The sequence below is a fragment of the Cetorhinus maximus genome, chromosome 1 (genome assembly GCF_964194155.1).
Source record: "Cetorhinus maximus chromosome 1, sCetMax3.hap1.1, whole genome shotgun sequence".
In the NCBI taxonomy this organism is placed as follows: Eukaryota; Metazoa; Chordata; class Chondrichthyes; order Lamniformes; family Cetorhinidae; genus Cetorhinus; species Cetorhinus maximus.
In genome coordinates, this window is record NC_135879.1 from 188,716,529 (window position 1) to 188,737,082 (window position 20,554).

The 20,554-nt window shown below is 43.8% G+C and overlaps 1 protein-coding gene across 1 annotated transcript in view; it reads right to left on the reverse strand.

The window, feature by feature from the left end:
- cimip2b (ciliary microtubule inner protein 2B) overlaps positions 1–16,919 on the reverse strand; it is a 35,091-nt gene extending 18,172 nt beyond the window's left edge. The window contains exons 1-3 of the mRNA XM_078558303.1: positions 16,569–16,919; positions 7,240–7,478; positions 3,398–3,573 (exon numbers count right to left, since the gene is read on the reverse strand). Coding sequence (XP_078414429.1) covers positions 3,398–3,573; positions 7,240–7,478; positions 16,569–16,636 — 483 coding nt within the window. The 5' untranslated portion in view covers positions 16,637–16,919. The remainder of the gene's footprint in view (positions 1–3,397; positions 3,574–7,239; positions 7,479–16,568) is intronic.
- Between the last annotated feature and the right edge of the window lie 3,635 nt (positions 16,920–20,554).

Sequence of the window (20,554 nt, forward strand, 5' to 3'; positions counted from 1 at the left end):
CAGAGCTGAAGAGAAGTGGAAATATGATGAAATTTATACTGTTTTAAGGGGGCGGGGTGGAGCAGGTGAAGCTGGATAGAAGGTCAGCGATAGGTGGGGACAAAGGAGAGATTGACAAAGATGTCATGAACTAAATGACAAAGGGAGTGTTAATGGTAGTGGTAAGGGCTAAAAAAGGTGTTGATAGTGGCGTAAAGGTAAGAAAGCAGAATGTGGTAATAGCAGAACAAGGATAAGACCATAAAACCATAAGACATAGGAGCAGAAATTAGGCCATTCAGCCCATCAAGTCTGCTCCACAATTCAATCATGGCGGATAAGTTTCTCAACCCCATTCTCCCGCCTTCTCCCTATAACCTTTGATCCCTTTACCAATCAAGAACCTATCTATCTCAGTCTTAAATACACTCAATGACCTGGCCTCCACAGCCTTCTGTGGCAATGAATTCCATAGATTCACCACTCTCTGGCTAAAGAAGTTTCTCCTCATCTCTCTTCTAAAAGGTCTTCCCTTTACTCTGAGGCTGTGCCCTCGGGTCCTAGTCTCTCCTACTAATGGAAACATCTTCCCCACATCCACTCTATCCAGGCCTTTCAGTATTCTGTAAGTTTCAATCAGATCCCCCCTCATCCTTCTAAACTCCATCGAGTATAGACCCAGAGTCCTCAAACGCTCCTCATATGTTAAGTCTTTCATTCCTGGGATCATTCTCGTGAACCTCCTCTGGACCCTCTCCAGGGCCAGCACATCCTTCCTGAGATACGGGGCCCAAAATTGCTCACAATATTCTGAATGTGGTCTGACCAGAGCCTTATAAAGCCTCAGCAGCACATCCCTGCTTTTATATTCTAGTCCTCTTGAACTAAATGCTAACGTTGCATTTGCCTTCCTAACTACCGACTCAACCTGCAAGTTAACCTTAAGAGAATCCTGGACTAGGACTCCCAAGTCTCTTTGCACTCCAGATTTCTGAATTCTCTTCCCATTTAGAAAATAGTCTATGCCTCTATTCTTCCTACCAAAGTGCATGAGCTCACACTTCCCCACGTTGTATTCCATCTGCCACTTCTTTGCCCATTCTCCTAACCTGTCCAAATCCTTCTGCAGCCTCCCCGCCTCCTCAATACTACCTGTCCCTCCACCTATCTTTGTATCATCTGCAAACATTGTGTAAAAGAACAACATGGAACAAGTAACAGATAGCCCTGGAGGGGATGGGATGGGGGGGAGGGGGCGGTGATGGGGAAAGAAAGGATAGAAAATGTGATAGAAGGGGGGATAAAAAAGAGGATAAAACCATGGATAAATGAATAAAAATAAGTGGATAAAAAATAAAAATGAATGTAGAAAAAAGGGGATTTAAAAAGGCATATGGATAGAGGACAGAGTTTGTGGTCTGAAGTTGTTGAACTCAATGTTAAGTCCAGAAGGCTGTAAAGTGCCTAATCGGAAGATGAGGTGCTGTTCCTCCAGTTTGCGTTGAGCTTCACTGGAACATTGCAGCAGACCAAGGATGGACATGTAGACATGAGAGCAGCTCTGAAGAAGGGTCATACGGACTTGAAACGCTAACTTTGTTGATCAAGATTTATGTCTTCGGCTACCACATTCATAACTACTTACCAGCTTAAAAAGAGTTCATTTATGAATATTCTATCATTCCAATTTTTGATTTTATTTTCCATCCACATTTTACCCTATTAAATGATTAGCCACTGATCTCCAATGTGGAATGCTATCAAAAGCATTTGAAAAATCTATGTTTATAACATAGATTGAAATGGCAAGCGACAGGAAGGTCTGGGTCATGCTTACGGACAGACCGTGGGATGTTCCGCAAAGTTTTCGCCCAATCTGTGTTTAGTCTCCCCAATGTAAAGGAGACCACATTGGGAGCAGCGGATGCAGTAGACCAAATTGAAGGAGGTGCAAGTGAAGCGCTACTTCACCTGAAAGGAGTGTTTGGGCCCTTGGACAGTGAGGAGGGAGGAGATAAAGGGGCAGGTGTTGGTCCTTCTGCGAATGCATGGGAAGGTTCCGTGGGAAGGGGATGAGGTGTTGGGGCTGATGGAAGAGTGGACCAGGGTGTCCCAGAGCAAATGGTCCCTATGGAATGCTGACAAGGGGGGGGTGAGGGGAAGATGTTTTTGCTGGTGGCATCATGCTGGAGTTGGCGGAAATGGTGGAGGATGATCCTTTGAATGAAGAGGCTGGTGGTGTGAAAAGTGAGGACAAGGGGGACCATATCATGGTTCTGGAAGGGAGAGGAAGGTGTGAGGGCAGAGATGGGCCAGACATGGTTGAGGGCCCTGTCAGCCCACAGTGGGTGGGAAACCTCGGTTAAGAGAAAGGAAAAAGAAGCGCTGTTTTGGAAAGTAGCATCATTGGAACAGATGCGACGAAGGTGAAGGAACTGAGAGAATGGGATGGAGTCCTTACAGGAAGCGGGGTGTGAGGAGCTGTAGTCAAGGTAGCTGTGGGAGTTGGTGGGCTTGTAATGAATATTGGTGGACAGTCTAACACCAGAAATGGAGACAGAGAGGTCAAGGAAGGGGCAGGAAATGTCAGAGATGGACCATGTGAAGGTGACAAGAACGGTGGAAATTGGAAGCAAAATTGATAAATTTTTCCAGGCCCAGATGAGAGCATGAAGCGGCACCAAAACAGTCATCAACATATTGAAAAATGAGTTGTGGGAGGGGTCCTGAGTAGGTCTGGAACAAGGAATATTCCACATACCCCATAAAAAGACAGGCATAACTGGGACCCATGTGGGTAGCCATAGCCACACCTTTTATTTGGAGGAAGTGAGACAAGTTTAAGTAGAAATTGTTCGGTAAGAGAACAAGTTCAGCTAGACGGAGGAGAGTGGTGGTGGATGAGGATTGCTCGTGCTTCTATCAATTTGATCACATTTCCATTTCTCTTCAGCTCTGAAGAAGGGTCATAGGGACTCGAAAAGTTAACTCTGTTTCTCTCTCCACAGATGTTGCTAGACCTGCTGAGTTTTTCCAACATTTTCTGTTTTTGTTTCAAATTTCCAGCATCCACAGTATTTTGCTTTTATCTTTGATATAAATCTTGACACCCCTTCTGTTTATGTCAATGTCCCAAATGAGGGAATAGAAATTAAAATCCCGCAGGCAATAAAATGGGAAATAGAAGGACTAATGTGGGAAATTGAAACCAGAAACAGTAAAGGTTGGATCATTAGATGACAAATTAAACCTAATGAATCCAAATTGTGGAGGCAGATGCAGTGAAGAGGAGGTGGAGAGGAGGAAGGGGAGAAATAAAGAAACGGGTTTTTCTTTGACGTCAATTCTAGTGTCTATAGGCTAACAGAAATGTTTACATTCCGTTCAAGCAGATAGAGATGAACAGAGATGCTGTTACTTTCTTCTCTTGCTCTGTCTGTGCCCTAGCTTTTCCAGTCTGCAATGCATTTATCAACTCCATCTCCTGCTTCTTTGAGGCAATCTTAAGCTGCTCTCTCTCAAAATCTGAAACAGCATCTGTACAGGTTTCTCTGTAGGTTTTTGAAAAGTAGATATTCCTCCTAGGAACAAAGCCTGTTTGCAAATACGGAAGAAAAAACACAAATATTAGCTAAAGTTCAGTATAAATTCCTAATGTGCACAGTATGATTTAAAAACTTAAAAGAGCAATTATGAAAGAATAGAATAATCATGTCATGTAACAGAAGATTGGAATAAACAAAAGCTCTCATAATTTGTACTGTAGACAGTGATATACAAGTTTCCCTTAATCACTCCTCAATTTAAACATATTTTACCATCTTATTATTCACTTCCAATCTTCTGTCAGACACCCAGTTTGGAGGTGGGAAGATGAGGGTTGGGAGGGGGGAGTGGGGGGTGGGGGGGGGGGGTGGGGGTGGGGTGGTGGTGGTGATGTTGCAGGGGCACTGTGGGGGGGTGGGTAACAGGAGAGAGTTTTCAGGTGAAAAACTGGTAAAACTTGGAACTGACTGGTACTGGTCCAAACTGGAGTTCTATTTTAAGGTATACAAGACCAGTACCAATCATTTCCAAGTTTTACTGGTTTTTCCTTATGGGTGGGTGGGGATAGGCAAGTGTTAGACTTTAGCACCAAGATTAATTTTAGGCTCGCACTATTTTAATTCCTGGGTTCCATTTACATCTTGAAATGAATGTAAAGAGAGAGCTACCTGGCCGCAACAGAGGGAAATGAAACAGCCTAAAGGCTGCTCTCTGCCACTTAGGTACACCATGTTTGGGATCTGGCAGGGTCTCACAGGTGGGAAGATGGAGAGTCCTAGGGCAGCAGAGACTTGTGGGGCCTAGAGGAGCATTTCTGCTAGGTATAAATCTTATCTTCTATGGCTTCCACCTCTTCTGTGGTAGGATTTACTGAGTGGGTGGCCATAATGGGTGTTCTGTTTAGCCAGTGGTTAAAATACATTCAGGGTCCAGTCATTGGACTTTGATTCATACATAATAATGAGACTGAGTCTCAGCCAGGCAGAAGCCATAGCTGCTTAAATAAAGGGCCCAATTAAAACAGCAGTGACTGTGAATGGAGTGGGAACTAGGCGCTGAGTTCTCACAGGCGATCTTAACTACATTACCATTGGCCACCTCTCCCACTCCATTCCTTAGCTGACATGTTATAGTGGTGTCATGCTCTTGGGCTTTTGCCAATGTTGCTTAGTGATTATTTATGAGGCAAGCAAAAATGGCCCACGATGGCCTCCTCTAATTTTCCCTCTCTCTTTAATATCAGGTCTTGAGTGAAAAAATGATAAAGGATATTCTACACAAACAGCATTTAGTGTGTGTGTGAATATATTATTGTCAAGAAACTATCATATTTTTCCTAATATTATTGTGGGATATTTTAAAGCAGGCATATGTGTGTGTGTGTATGTATGGTTCTGCGTGTGTGGCTAAATTAATTAAATTAGAGATGATTAGAGCAAGGTTTAAATTATCAAAGTAATGAGGTGTAAAACAGGCGTTTGAAATTAGGTGAGTAAAACTAGGGTAAAGTCTCAGCAGAGGCAGTGTGAATGAAATTTGCATTTTTAGATAAGTGGAGAAGTGTTTGATTTTCAGAAGGACATGGAAGATGTTTACAACTGGCAAGATAAGTATGGTAAAGTGATTACATTTATTTTCCCAAAAGTACTGGCCATAGTGAGAACATGAAAGTTTTTTATATTTTGGGAAAAGTAACTTCTAAAGCCAAGTTGAAGTAATGGGATTTACAGATCAAAAAGAGAGAAATATATTTAAAGAAGGATGGAAGGCTGTGTGAGGTGTGGCCGTGTGAGATCTTGAAAGGTGGTTGTGTGAAACAGACTTGAGAAAAAGCCTCGAGCCATCCTGCAGAAGTTTGCTGTTCCAGTAACCAAAACAAAACCAAAATTACCTGGAAAAACTCAGCAGGTCTGGCAGCATTGGCGGAGAAGAAAAGCAACTCTTTTGAAGTCACGACCCTTCAACAGAACTGAGTATAGTTAGGAGAGGGGTGAAATATAAGCTGGTTTAAGGTGGGGGGTGGGGGGAGAGAGAGAGAGAGAGAGAGAAGTTGAGGGTGGGGTGGTTGTAGGGACAAGCAAGCAGTGATAGGAGCAGATAATCAAAAGATGTCACAGACAAAAGGATCAAAGAGGTGTTGAAGGTGGTAATATTATCTAAGAAAATGTGCTGATTAAGAATGGATGGCAGGACACTCAAGGTACAGCTCTAGTGGGGGTGGGGTGGAGAGACTGACAAGGTATTAGTTGTAGATTTAAAAATAATGGAAATAGGTGGGAAAAGAAAAATCTATATAAATTATTGAAAAAAACAAAAGGGAGGGGGAAGAAACGGGGTGGGGATGGGGGGAGGGAGTTTAAAATCTAAAGTTGTTGAATTCAATATTCAGCCCGGAAGGCTGTAAAGTGCCTAGTCGGAAGATGAGGTGCTGTTCCTCCAGTTTGCGTTGGGCTTCACAGGAACAATGCAGCAAGCCAAGGACAGACATGTGGGCAAGAGAGCAGGGTGGAGTGTTAAAATGGCAAGCGACAGGGAGGTTTGGGTCTTTCTTGCGGACAGACCACAGGTGTTCTGCAAAGCAGTCACCCAGTTTGCGTTTGGTCTCTCCAATGTAGAGGAGACCGCATTGGGAGCAACGAATGCAGTAGACTAAGTTAGGGGAAATGCAAGTGAAATTCTGCTTCACTTGAAAGGAGTGTTTGGGCCCTTGGACGGTGAGGAGAGAGGAAGTGAAGGGGCAGGTGTTGCATCTTCTGCGTGGGCATGGGGAGGTGCCATAGGTGGGGGTTGAGGAGTAGGGGGTGATGGAGGAGTGGACCAGGGTGTTCCGGAGGGAATGATCCCTACGGAATGCCGCCAGGGGGGTGAAGGGAAGATGTGTTTGGTGGTGGCATCATGCTGGAGTTGGCGGAAATGGCGGAGGAACCAAAGTTGTGTTAAAAGCCTTTGGAAGTTCATTGTCTAGTGGGTGCTTATGGTAAAATTTCTGGATGACTTTATAAATTTGGAATCTATTTGGACTGTTGCTTTAAAGTGTGTGTGTAGTTAGGAGCCTGGTTAAGTATGAACTTTGGGAACTGTTATAGCTGTGTAACTGTAATCTTGTGTGTGTGTTTAAGTTTTTTATTCTTTTGTTAATAAATGTTTTAATTTAATCTTTAAAATCTCTAAAGGTGGTAGTGGACTCATTACTTCTGGCTTCAGTACACAAGCCTTCTCATAATAAATACAAATTGCAAGTTGTTGTGATAGAGTGGCCATGTTTCCCTTGTGGATTTGGTCAGCCTTGCAAATACCACCTGCCGTATCATCACATTATACACATGCATTGAATGTAAATGTAAAATCCTATCAAATATTGCAGTGATGTGGAGCCAGAATTTCATGGGTGATGACGTCTAAAGGAATGTGATTTATATATCCAAGCCAAATGATCCTTTATGCTGGTAATCACTACAGTTTTGCCAGTAAACTTGGGCCTGCGGAAGCGAAGATAGGCTGGATGCTTGGTGGTCTTAATGTTCTGTCTCATTCTTCAGTCACTCTTAATTTCATAAGACAAGAAACATGCAGGAACACTGTTAAATCATTTATTTACTTGTCAAGCTAATTTGTTATAAATTATACTGTTAGCTGTTTCCTGCATTAGTGATTACATTTGCCTAAAGAATTAAACCATGAGCTTCCATGAGCAAAATGCAGTAGGTAACTAACCAGTGTATCCGGAGACCATTAAGTCAGTCAGTTTCTGGCTTTTCCTGCTGACTTTATGATTCTGGTGCAGATTTTGATGTTGCTCAGGCCCCATATTATTGATAATTTCTTGATCCTGGTTTGGCTGGAGAAGTAATTGTCCAGAACGTGCTATTGCAGGATCTGTGAGCAGCTTAGAGGTCAGCTTCCCATAGCTTTGCCCAACACTGTACTTATACTGAGGACAATAACCAGCATATCTATAAAGATATCATAGAGCAGCTGTTACTTTTTCAGAAAGAAGGTATATGTTTGTTGGGAATTAAATCTCATTATAGTTGGACTACAGAACTCATCAGGCTCGTCAACCGGAAACATTGAGCTGAATCTTAAACCTAAAAAATGAGTGGTCTGGGGTCATGTCAGAAGTTAAAATTCAAAATATCTGAAATAAAAATCCAACCCATCTTAAACATGCCCACTTCCAGTTTTAACAAGGGAAGGGTGAGAGGCAGGGGGCCAATTCACTCGCGGGATGCAGTTGGTCATTTAAACATTATAATGAGTCTGCCTGCCTTCACTTTAACAGTTATTCTATTTTTGACACATGTTGACCAAGCTTCTCAGGCCTCTGGAAAATTGGCAGGTAAAAGGCGGCAAGAACAGTTGAATCCATGAGGTAAGTGCCTTTATAGCACTGCACGTGGGTCAGGTGGAACAGGAGCGTTTCGTCCAGCATCAACAAGCTACCCAGTAAATGGCCCACATGCAATATTTCTGCTTCCACCCCCCACAATCGGATCACACCCAACCACCATCGGATCACACTTTAATGCCACTGAACCCTGGACTACCATCATATGCACTGTGCGATCAGGAATTCCCTGTGATTGGGACACCCTTCCCCTCCCCAGATCCCTGGAATTGGGGCTCCCTACCTTCACTCAGGACTCCCAACCCAATCCAAAACTCCCCCCACCCTCATCACAACACTCTCCACCCTACCCCCTCCCCCCCAACAACCAGACCTACTGGCCTTGTTCTCCAGCTTCCTGGTCAACAGGCCTCCAGCCTGTCAATCAAGTTGCTTGTAGGCAGGAAACCGACATAAAAAATTTAAAGGAGCCCAGCAGTTAAAAACTTCTGGGTTTCCTGGCCTCAAAATAACAGCTCTCACCCCTTCCTCACCATTCACTGGATTGATTACTGGGATGAGAGGGTTGTCCTATGATAAGAGATTGAGTAGAGGGGGCTTGCACTCTCTGGAGTTTAGAAGAATGATGGATGATCTCATTGAAACCTATAATTCTCTGAGAAGGCTTGGTAAAGTTAATTCTGAGAGGCTGTTTCCCCTGGTTGGAGAGCTCAGCACTTGGGGGCATAGTCTCAGGATAAGGGGACAGCAATTTCAGTCTGACATGAGAAAAAATATCTGGATGCTCAGTCACTGAGTATATTCAAGGCAGGGATTGATAGATTTTTGAACAGCAAATCAAGGGATTTAGGAATCGGGCAGGAAAGTGGAGTTGAGGTCAAGGATCAGTCATCTTACTAAATGGTGGAGCAGGTTCATGGGGCTGAATAGCCTACTCCTGCTTCTATTTCTTATGTTCTTTTCCAAGGCAGTCCTGGCTGATCTCCCACATTCTACCCTCCATAAATTGAGGTCATCCAAAATTCTGCTGCCTGCATCTTAACTCACAGCAAGTCCTACATTGATTTCTGGTCAAGCAACATCTTGATTTTAAAGTTCTCATCCTTGTTTTCAAATCCCTCCATGGCCTTGCCCCTCCCTAATTCTGTAACCTCCTTCAGACCCATAACCCTCCTGTTCTTTTATTTCTGACCTCTTGTGTATTCCCAATTATAATTGCTCCAACCTTGGTGGCGTGCTTCCAGTTTCCTCGGCCCCAAGCTCTGGAATTCCTTCCCTATGGCCAGGATTTCCTGGTCGGCAAGCGGAGGGCAGGGCTCGCTCGCCAACACGTAAGGTGGCGTGGGGTGATGTCAGGCAGAACTCCCAACGTCACCCCACATCATTTTCATTTTCAGGTCGGCGGGGGCTCAGCCGAATCAGCTGTGCGCCCGCCAACCTGTCAATGGCCTTAAGGTTGGTGGGCAGGCCAGGAGCTCCGGTGGGCATTAGAAAAAGCATGAAACCTCATCCATGGGCGAGTTGAGGTTTCATGTAGGTTTTTAAAAATGTAATAAAAGTGTAACTAAAAATGATGGACATGTCCCAACTCATGTGACAGTGTCACATGAGGGGACAAGTCAGGGAATTTTTCTTTTTCTGTTTTTAACATTTTTTAATGTGGAGTTGATCTCCCTGAGGCAGCACTTAGCCTCAGGGAGATGAGTGCGCTCTTTCGCACGCATAGCGCTTCCTTGCGGATGTCACGCTGGTCGGGCCTTAATTGGCCTCCCCATGTAAAATGGGGACGTGCCCCCAATTATTGGAGACACGCCTCCATGCGCCCGCTCCTGAACTTCCCCCCCAATGGGGGGAAAAATTCTGCCCTATGTCTCCCAGCCTCTCCACCTCACTTTCCTCCTTTGAGACACCTCTTAAAACTACCTCTTTGACCAAGCTTTTGGTCATCTGACCTAATTTCTCTTTATGTGGCTTGGTGTGATGCTGTTTCATAATGCTCCTGTGAAGCATCTTGGGTTGTTTCATTATGTTAAAGGCACTCTATAAATATGTTGTTCTTATAGAATGCACTAAAATCCAGGCCATTAACTCTGTTTCTTTCTCCACAGATACTGCCTGACCTGCTGAGTATTTCCAGGGTGTTTTGCTTTTTGTTTCCCATCAGATTGCCTTTGTGAAGAACGTTTTGCATTAATAAAATCTGAATGACAAATGAAAGGTCAGAAATATCAGTGATGTATAATAGAGAGATGTGTGCCTGTATGTATGTCAGTTTGCAATGGTCACATTTAGTGTTATGATGTAGGTACTTTGTATACAGTGAGAGTATACACAGTGTGTTGTGTGGGAATGTGTTTGTTTCTGTACCTGTCTGTATGACTGTGGTGTGAGTGTGCAGCTGCGTGTGGTAGGTGGTGTATGAAGTTTGCTATAAAATGTATAGTCATAGACTCTGGAGCCTAAATTAATGAACACCCAAAACCAGGCCTGATCCATTACACATGGAGTCATTGTGCACCAGAATGGAGAGGCCTAAGGACTGTTCTAAATTTGTCCTCGAGCCTCATCATTACAAAAGTACTGAGCTCCTTATGTATATATTGTGTGTGATTATGTATACCCATTTACTGGATAAGTTATGTTGCATGTTTTGTGTCACTGTGATGTGCTTTCTGCATTTTAGTAGGGAAAATATGCAGTATAACTGAAACCAAATTGGGGTTAGTTTGGAACTGACCATTAGCTATGAGATACTGTAAAGGCCATAGTACACCAAGGGGCTGGAACATGTATAAGACCTCTCAGGCTATATGCACTGGAGAAAGTTTGAAATGAAATATGTATTGTAATTATAACCTGCAATTCTAAGTGTAGTGAGGTACCTCAGAATGCCAGGTACTGTATTGTGTTACGGACAGGGGATAGAGATAAACTGAAACCCCCAATTCCCCTTCCTTTCTGCCTTGTAGTCAGTGTAGTTTATTTTTGAAAAGGCTGCTGTGTGTGTTCCCAAATCTCTGGTAATGCACAGCCAATTTAAAAGTCACCAGCAGCAGACTTTCATGGATTTAAACAAGGAGTATTATTTATTCACACACTCATCCCAGAAAGCCTGCACTATTTCAATTACACAACATACATCCAAGAAAGATACAATTAAAGTAGACAGTGCACTTCTACATGTATTAAAACCAGAGTGTTTGGCAGTTCACGTGGCTTGGAGAGTCCAGTGAAGAACAAGCTTTTCCCACTCTGGAATTGATGTTCAGGTAAGATGAGTTGGCTGGGGTGGGGGGTTGGGGGTCAGATCCAAATTAACTGCAGAGTTCCTTCAACTGTTCAGCAGGTCATGTACATGGTCATGTATTGAGGCGGTTATAGTTGGAAGTTCCATTTCTTTACAGGTGAACTCGGAGCTTTTCAGAAACAGGCTGGAGGAGGCTTTTTAAAAGACTTAAGCCTCACAGTTCTTGGAAGGCAAGATGGCACAGCCTTTCTCTGCAGCTGTGGTATTGTTGATGTTGATGTTGGTCTGCAGACTGCCCCAGAGCAGGCAGGGTCTTAGAATAAAAAATTCTCAGTTTCAGAGAATAGTTTCATCACATGATACACAACAGAAATGGTAGTCTTTCAGTAGTAAAGAAGACGTTTCAGTAACATGGTCAAAGACCATTGATATTCAATGGAGGTAAAATGCTGGACTTTCACACCTCATTTGCAGACAACTGGTCTCAAAAGCGTCCCGACGTCAGCGCGCAGCCTCATGATATTTCGGTCGGCAGGCGTGCTATGCAGCGGGATGCGCGCCCACCATTAATTAAAGGCCTTGTTAAGGCCCTTAACTTGCCAATCATTGACGATTTTGGGGGCCCGTGCGAACTTTGGCTCGGCGCACGGGCCCCAACGGGCAGGCGGGTAGGTGATTTATTTTTACAAACCTCAACTAGTGGCGGGATGAGGTTTGATAGTGGTTTTAAAAAAGTTTAATAAGATTTTTGTTTATTTGATTAACATGTCCCATCTCGTCTGACATTTTCACATGAGGGGGTCATGTTAATGAATTTTTTATTGTTCTATTTTTTATATTTGCCAGCCTTTCAGCAATCTCCCTGAGACAGCACTTTGCCTCAGGGAGATGTGCGCTCTTTTGCGTGACACACTGGGTGGGCCTTAATTGGCCCACCCACTTAAAATGGCGGCGGGGCCCATTTCGGCGGCGGTGATCGGCTGCCCACCTGCTGCCGAGCCGGTCTGCCGAGCCGGTGGGGCCCGCCCGCCCATCAAGGGCAAAATTCTGCCCTAGGAGTCTATTGTCTCTATGGTTTGGAGTAAGCTTCAACAACAGCAGGTGTAAAAGTCCACAGAGTTAAAGACTCAGATGAGACATATTTTAGAGTTATGGAATAACAGATGAATCAATGGGCAGAATTTAAACGGTGGTGGAATTTCCCACCCCGCCATCGAAGAGTCAACGAGGAACGCATCCCCTCCGATGTCGACTGCCCCTCAGCCACTTAATGCACTGAGGAGTGTTAATTAGCTGCAGGCCAGACTGCCACCCTTCACTTGGAAGGAAGTCCTGCCTCAGAGGGCGGCAGGCCAATCTGATTGCTCAGCAGCTCTGCAGTCCAAGCAGTGCCACCAGAAGCAGTGGCCACAACAGGGACTACAAGCAGTCCCATGAATTGAAGACCCAGAGCCAAGATTCAGGCGATATCGTGGCAGGGACAGGAGTGGAGGCCCTCAGGGAGCAGGGGATGGGGGTTCTTCACAGAGAGATTAAGAGGGGAGGGAGCCCTTGTATTTTTCACCCGAACAAGCCCTGAAACGAGGAACGCAATTTTACCCACATACAGTAGCAAATGCCCCTCTTTCATGAGTTCAAAATAGCCTCTCTGGCTCACAGGATGCAAGTTTCACAGCAGACAAACCTGGGGCTCCAAAATTAAAATCAGCTTGCAGAGTCAAGAAATGGGCCTTTTTTTGCACAAAAAACTCTGTTCATTTGGATATTCTTCATTGAGAACTTTGCTTCAGAGCGTTTTGGAAAAAAATGGCAGTTCCCTCAGGTGCGAATGAATGCCTCCAGTTGCACTCGCTTCAGAATGGTGCCAATCGAGTCATGGGACTCAATGCTACATCAACGCAAAACGACAACGCAAAATAACGTGCAATGACATGTAAGGATGACGGCCAGTGACACAAAATGACATCACAACATCACAAAGCAACAGTAAATCGAAATCAAAATAAAAACAGAATTACCTGGAAAAACTCAGCAAGTCTGGCAGCATCGGTGAAGAAGAAATCAGTCAACGTTTCGAGCCCTCATGGCCCTTCAGCAGAACTGAAGCATAGTTTCAACAAGGGAGAAATATAAATTGGTTTAAGGTGGGTGGGGGGGAAGAGACACATTGAGGGTGTGGTGTGAGCAGATAATCAAAAGATGAAAACAAAAAGCTAAAAGCTACTGCGGATGCTGGAAATCCAAAACAAAATAAAAACAGAATTACCTGGAAAAACTCAGCAAGTCTGGCAGCATCGGCGGAGAAGAAATCAGTCAACGTTTCAAGCCCTCATGGCCCTTCAGCAGAACTGAAGCATAGTTTCAACAAGGGAGAAATATAAATTGGTTTAAGGTGGGTGGGGGGGAAGAGACACATTGAGGGTGTGGTGTGAGCAGATAATCAAAAGATGTCAGAGACAAAAGGGTCAAAGAGGTGTTGAAGGTGGTGGTCTTTGTCTGAGAAAAGTGCTAATTAAGAATGCAAGACAGGATATTCAAAGTACAGCTCTAGTGGGGGTGGGGTGGAAAGACTAAAGGTTTTAGTTTTAGATTTAAAAATAATGGAAATAGGTGGGGAAAGAAGAATCTATATAAATTATTGAAAAAAAGGCGGGTGGGGGGGGGAAAGAAACGGGGTGGGGATGGGGGGAGGGGGAGTTTAAGATCTAAAGTTGTTGAATTCAATATTCAGCCCAGAAGGCTGTAAAGTGCCTAGTCGGAAGATGAGGTGCTGTTCCTCCAGTTTGCGTTGGGCTTCACTGGAACAATGCAGCAAGCCAAGGACAGACATGTGGGCAAGAGAACAGGGTGGAGTGTTAAAATGGCAAGCGACAGTAAATCGAGTAAATCGAAATTGAAGGTGCAATTTGGGAATACTGGCCCTAAAAACTCCGCAACTTTAAAGCAAAATGACTTAAAACGGGGACCTACTGTACAAGATGGGAAAACATCAGACCTGCATTTCCCACAATTAATTATAATTGTGAGTTGGTAAAGATTTACTAATATTGGGTTTTTGTAAGGAATTTAAATATAGATCTGTCTATCAAAATGCTCTGAAAAATAAAAAAAAGTGTACTACTAAAGGGGCAAAGTCCTTTAAAAAATGCAATATTTTGTTAGAGCGGCATTGTCAAAATATATCATCGAATCATTTGTGTATAATATTAGTATGAAGACAGCGATGAAAATTTTTCATCTCCCAATAGGTTTCCAAATACTATGCTTACAAGGAACATAGGAGTGGAAGTAGGCCATTCAGGCCCTCAAGTTGTTATGCTGTTTAATTAGATCATGGCTGATCTGTACCTTAACTCTATCTACACACTTTGGTATCTCCATCATGACGGTAACCATATATCAAAAACAAATGTCCAAAACAATTGACTGAGGTTGTGAAAGGTGTTATTATAAACTGTGATGGACTAAGACTTCACACTGTATATTTTTATAAAATATATATAGATATTCTCATTGCTATTTCTAAAATTTTAAAACTGAACAAAGACCTTTAAAATGGCTGAACCTATGTCTGTCTACGACCCCTGAACAAAAGAAGCTACTTTGCTGTTTCAGGAAAACTCACACCTTGTTATCTCTGAGGAGCCACTACCAACCACCTGTGGACTCTACAGCCCAACTTCTAAGAGAGCTTTACAAAGGCCATCTGCATTTAATAACCCAACTAGCCAGAAGAAGATGGATTGTCTGCTAAGCAAAGGCCTGGCAACCTTCCTTTCAATTCTTAATGGCTGAGACATTTAACTGTCTTTGCAATCTAGACAACGATACACATCCTTTGTCAAAGGCCTGGTGGAGACGTGGCAGTCATGTGACATCATCTGGTTTGTGGAACTAGTAATATTGCCTTTCTGAACTGCATAGCTCAGCCTGCTGTTTACCATCTAACATTCAGCCTGAGTTCTGCCCAGGTGGAATACCTGACCCTCATCTACACTGTTTCTGCTGGAAATTCTGTATCATCAGCTACAAGACTGATTCATCTGTGAATTCATACCTCATCATGTGAAGTCAACACCACAGGAAAAGTGAATTATCCAGCATTGGTTTTAAGCCCACTGACCTCCATGAAGGAATACCTCATTGGACTTTGATTTGGATTCTGGAACTCATGTGAATCAATATTTATTTTCTCAGTGGTCTCTGTACTGTAAAACCTTCCTTTCTCCATCTCTCTCTGTACTGTCTGAGTGTGGAGACCGCTTTGTGACCCTCCTTTCACATTTTGAGCGCATGCAAATAAACTAACCCTTTTGAGTTCATCCTATCTCAAGTTTGCTGTGGGGTAGTTAATAGAAAATTGGATCACACCAAAACCAAGGAATTGGGAAATACTCCACCGTTTATAAATCAAAACACCTTTCTGTTTACGGATGGGTGGTGAGGAGAGAAATTAGTGCTGTTTAAATTAACCCCCTTCTGTCCATAACAAAACACAAGCCCTTCTTTCTTTTCTTTCTCATAGTTAACAAAATTCTATCAATCTCAGTTCTGAAACGTTCAATTGACTGAGCCACAACAGCTTCCTGAGGGAGAAAGCTTCAGGTATTTACTATTCTTTATGTAAATAAATTCTTCCTGACAACCTCTCTGTATGATCCGGTTCCAATTTTTATGCTATGCCCCTTTGTTCTGGAATTCCCCCATTGGAACAAATAGTTTATCTCCATCTGCCGTATCAACCATCAATCTGAACACCCCTGAATATTCTATACTCAAGGGAATACAACCTAATCTATGTAACCTATCCCCATAATTCAACCTTTTTAGCCCTGGGATCATTCTGGTGAATATGCACTGCACCCCTCCCAAGTGCAACAGAAATGAGTGCAGTACTCCAGATGCGCTCTAAACAAAGTTTTATATAACTGTGGCATAACTTCCATCCGTTTCTATTCCAGCCTCCTTGAGATTCTGCACAACACTCCATTAGCCGAACCCTGTGTAGTCAGCAAACTTGTAACTCTCTATTCCTTCGTCTAAGTCATTGCTAAATATAGGGAAAAGCTGAGGCCCCAGTTATAATAAGGACAGAGTCCGTCATTTTAGAAGAACAGTGACGGAAACCCCTCATCTCGACAGGTCCCGGGACCCTGAATTGGATAAAGTGGTTCTGGAAAAGTGAGTGAATCCCCTCATTGTTTTGATCTGTGTGCACTCTGCCAGTCTAGTTGCCATAGCAACATTAAACAGTATCGCCTCTGCTGTTGGGAATTAAAAAGAAGATAAATACGTGCGGAAAAGTTAATTTTAGCTAAATAAAACCAAATACATCTGTCCTTCTGTGTCTGTCCTCAGCCCGAGCAATGAAGCACAATTTAAAATATCCCTACACTGAGCCTCCTCCTACAGTGAACTCGGTGAAGCTCACTTAACTCATTCGCTCACCCAGGTATATAGTGCGGCTCCGGAGTCATCAACAGGGGGCTGCGTTTCGGTGGATAAATGTTTGCCATTCCGCATTAAGTGGCGAGACTCCGCAGCAATACGGTTAACAGAGAAAAAGCGCCCCGAGTGTCGGTGGTGGCTCTGGGCGGCTGCTCTCCGGGTGCCAGCCTGGCAATGGGGCGGAGATCAGCACCCCTCAAGGGGCAGGGACATCGCACACAAGCCTTTTGTATGGAGCGTATTCCAGGGAGGGGTGTCTCGGAAGGGCATCCCACACAGACAGAGACATCCTAAATGACAAGGACATTCCAAAAGGACAATTTAAAAGACAACCGGATCCCAGAGAGATGTAAGGGCGTTCAAACAACATTTCAATAACCTACCAGCAGGTGACATCTCGAGGGTTAGAAACATTTGACCCAACTAGCCAGCTCTGCATTTCTATCAGCCATGAACTGCTGTCTGTTCAATGCCAACTTCCTGAAGACCTGCCTGAAAAGGCACCTTTTTAATCAAACTTGGTCACCTTCTTCTTTGTCTTAATATTGAATTTTGTCTGATAGCATTGTGTCTGTAGCACCTTGGGACATTTTCGACATTAAGTGCTACAGGTTACAAGTTGTTTCAATGTATGATCTGCGTTTTCATAATTTGATAGTTTAAAGCAGTTGTATTGTGGTTGCTGGTTGTTGACTTGTTAATGTAACAACAATTTACAAAATATTAAATAATTTTTGGTATTCATTGTAGAAAATTTTGAAACAGTTTACACAACAATGTATTTCCATCATCTCTTAGCAATTTATTTCAATACCTTTTCAGAGCTGCTTCTTCTACATTACAACAGTGAACACACTTCAAAAGGATTTCATTGACTGTAAAGCGCTTTGGGGAACACCAAGGTTATAGAAGGTGTTATATAAATGCAAGTCTTTCTTTCCAGCATCAGGAACAGGCAAACGTATCTTTTGGAGAAAATTCTTTAAATTGTGGAGTGAATGTATATTTTTTAATTTTTTGAGTCTGATTCCACTTGTAGTTTGCTCAACCAGCAGCTCCAATAAATAAACAATAAACAATGACGATAAATGAGCTGCCATTACAATGTATCTTTTGTGCATCTTCTACAAAGTGCTTCAGGCTGTGCCTAATGCTTTTTCTTTAAAATTTAATAAAATTTTATGAGGCTGCGCCATAGTGGTATTGTCGCTGGACTAGTAATCCAGTGACCCAGGATAATGCTCTGGGGACTTGGGTTCAAATCCCACCACAGCAGATGGTGAAATTTGTATTCAGAAAACGTCTGGAATTAAAAGTCTAATGACGGCCTTGAAATCATTGTTGATTGTCATAAAAACCCATTTGGTTCACTAATGCTCTTTAGGGAAGGAAATCTGCTATCCTTAGCTGGTCTGGCATGTGACATTGTGACACCAGACCGACAGCAATGTGCTTGATTCTTAAATGCCCTCTGAAATGGCCTAGCAAGCCACTCAGTTGTAACAAACTGCTACAAAGCCTAAAAGGAATAAAATCGGACGGACCACCCGGCATCAACCTAGGCACCGGAAATGACAATGGCAAACTCAGCTCTGTCGACCCTGTAAAGTCCTCCCTACTAACATCTGGGGGCTAGTGCCAAAATTGGGAGAGCTGTCTCACAGACTACTCAAACAACAGCCTAACATAGTTATCCTCACGGAATCATATCTTACAGATAATGTCCCAGACACCACCATCACCATCACACCAGTGGTGGCAGCACAGTGGTATACAGTCAGGAGGGAGTTGCCCTGGGAGTCCTTAAAATCAACTCTGGACCCCATGAAGTCTCATGGCATCAGGTCAAACATGGGCCAGGAAACCTCCTGCTGATTACCATGAACCACCTCCCTGACCACCCTCCCCCACAGCTGATGAATCAGTGCTCCTCCCTGTTGAAAACCACTTGGAGGAAGCACTGAGGGTGGCAAGGGTGCAGAAAGAACTCCGGGTGGGAGACTTCAAGAGTGGCTCAGTAACACCACTACTGACCAAGCTGAAGGACATAGCTGCTAGACAGGGTCTGTGGCAGATGGTGAGGGAACCAACAAGAGGAAAAAACATACTTGACCTTATCCTCACCAACCTGCCTGCCACGGATGCTTCTGTTCATGACAGTAATGGTAGGAGTGACCACTGCACAGTCTTTGTGGAGACCAAGTCCTTTCTTCACATTAAGGATACCCTCCATCATGTGGTGTGGCACTACCATCATGCTAAATGGGTTAGTTTATGAACAAGCCTAGCAACTCAAGACTTGGCATCCATGGAGTGCTGTGGGCCATCAGCAGCAGCAAATTGTATTCAACCACAATCTGTAACCTCATGGCCCAGATTATCCCCCAATGCAGTTGACTCTTAAAAATGACCTCTGAAAGAGGGCAATTAGGGATGGGCAATGAATGATGGCCTAGTCAGTGATGCCCACATCCCATGAAAAAAAAACTCTACCATTACCAGCAAGCCAGGGGATCAACTCCAAGAGCAGCTCCAGGCATACATAAAAATGAAGTGTCAACCTGGTGAAGCTAATACACAGAACTACTTGCGTGCCAAACACATTAAGTAGCAAGTGTTAGACAGGGCTAAGCAATTTCACAACCAACGGATCAGACCTAAGCTCTGCTGTCCTGTCACATCCAGTCGTGAATGGTGGTGGACAATTAAACAACTCACGGGAGGAGGAGGCTCACAAATATCCCCATCCTCAATGATGGAGGAGCCCAGCACATCAGCGCAAACGATAAAGCATTTGCAACTCTCTTCAGCGTCAAGTGCTGAGTGGATGATCCATCTTGGCCTCCTCTGGAGGTCCCCGGTATCATAGATGTCAGACTTCAGCCAATTCATTTCACCTCACTTGATAACAAGAAAAAGGCTGAAGGCACTGGATACTGCAAAGGCTTTGGGCCCAGACAATATTCCAGCAATAGTACTAAAGACTTGTGTTCCAGAACTTGCTGCGCCCCATGCCAATCTGTTCCAGTACAACACTGGCATTAACTCAGCAATGTGGAAAATTGTCCAGGTATGTCCTGTACACAAAAAGCAGGACAAATCCAACCCAACCAATTACTGTACCATCAGTTTACTCTTGATCATCAGTAAAGTGATGGAAGGGGTCATCAACAGTGCTATCAAGCGGCACTTGCTTAGTAATAACCTGCTCACTGATGCTCAGTTTGGGTTCCGCCAGGGCAAATCAGCTCCTGACCTCATTACAGCCTTGGTTCAAACGTGGCCAAAAGAGCTGAACTCCAGAGGTGAGATGAGAGTGTCTGCCCTTGACGTGACTGCCCTTGACATCAAGGCAGCATTTGATCGAATGCGGCATCAAAGAGCCCTAGCAAAAATGGAGTCAATGGGAATAGTCATACCTAGCACGAAGGAGTTGTGGTTGTTGGAGGTCAATCAACTCAGCACCAGGACATCACTGTAGGAGTTCCTCAGGGTTGTGTTCCAGTCACAACCACCTTCAGCTGCTTCATCAATGACCTTCCTTCCATCATGTAGGCAGAAGTAAGGCCATTCGCTGATAATTGCACAATGTTCAGCACCATTCGCGACTCCTCAGATACTGAAGCAGTTCATGTCCAAATGCAGCAAGACCTGGACAATATCCAGGCTTGGGCTGACAAGTGGCAAACGACATTCGTGCCACACAAGTGCCAGGCAAAGACTATCTCCAACAACTGAGAATCTAATCATCGCCCCATGAAGTTCAATGGCATTACCATCGCTGAATCCCCCACAATCAACATCCTGTGGGTTACCATTGACCATAAACTGAACTGGACTAGCCATATAAATACTGTGGCTACAAGAGCAGGTCAGAGGCTAGGAATCCTGCGACTAGTAACTCACCTCCTGACTCTCCAAAGCCTGTCCACCATCTACAAGGCATAAGTCAGGAGTGAGATAGAATGCTCCCGACTTGCCTGGAT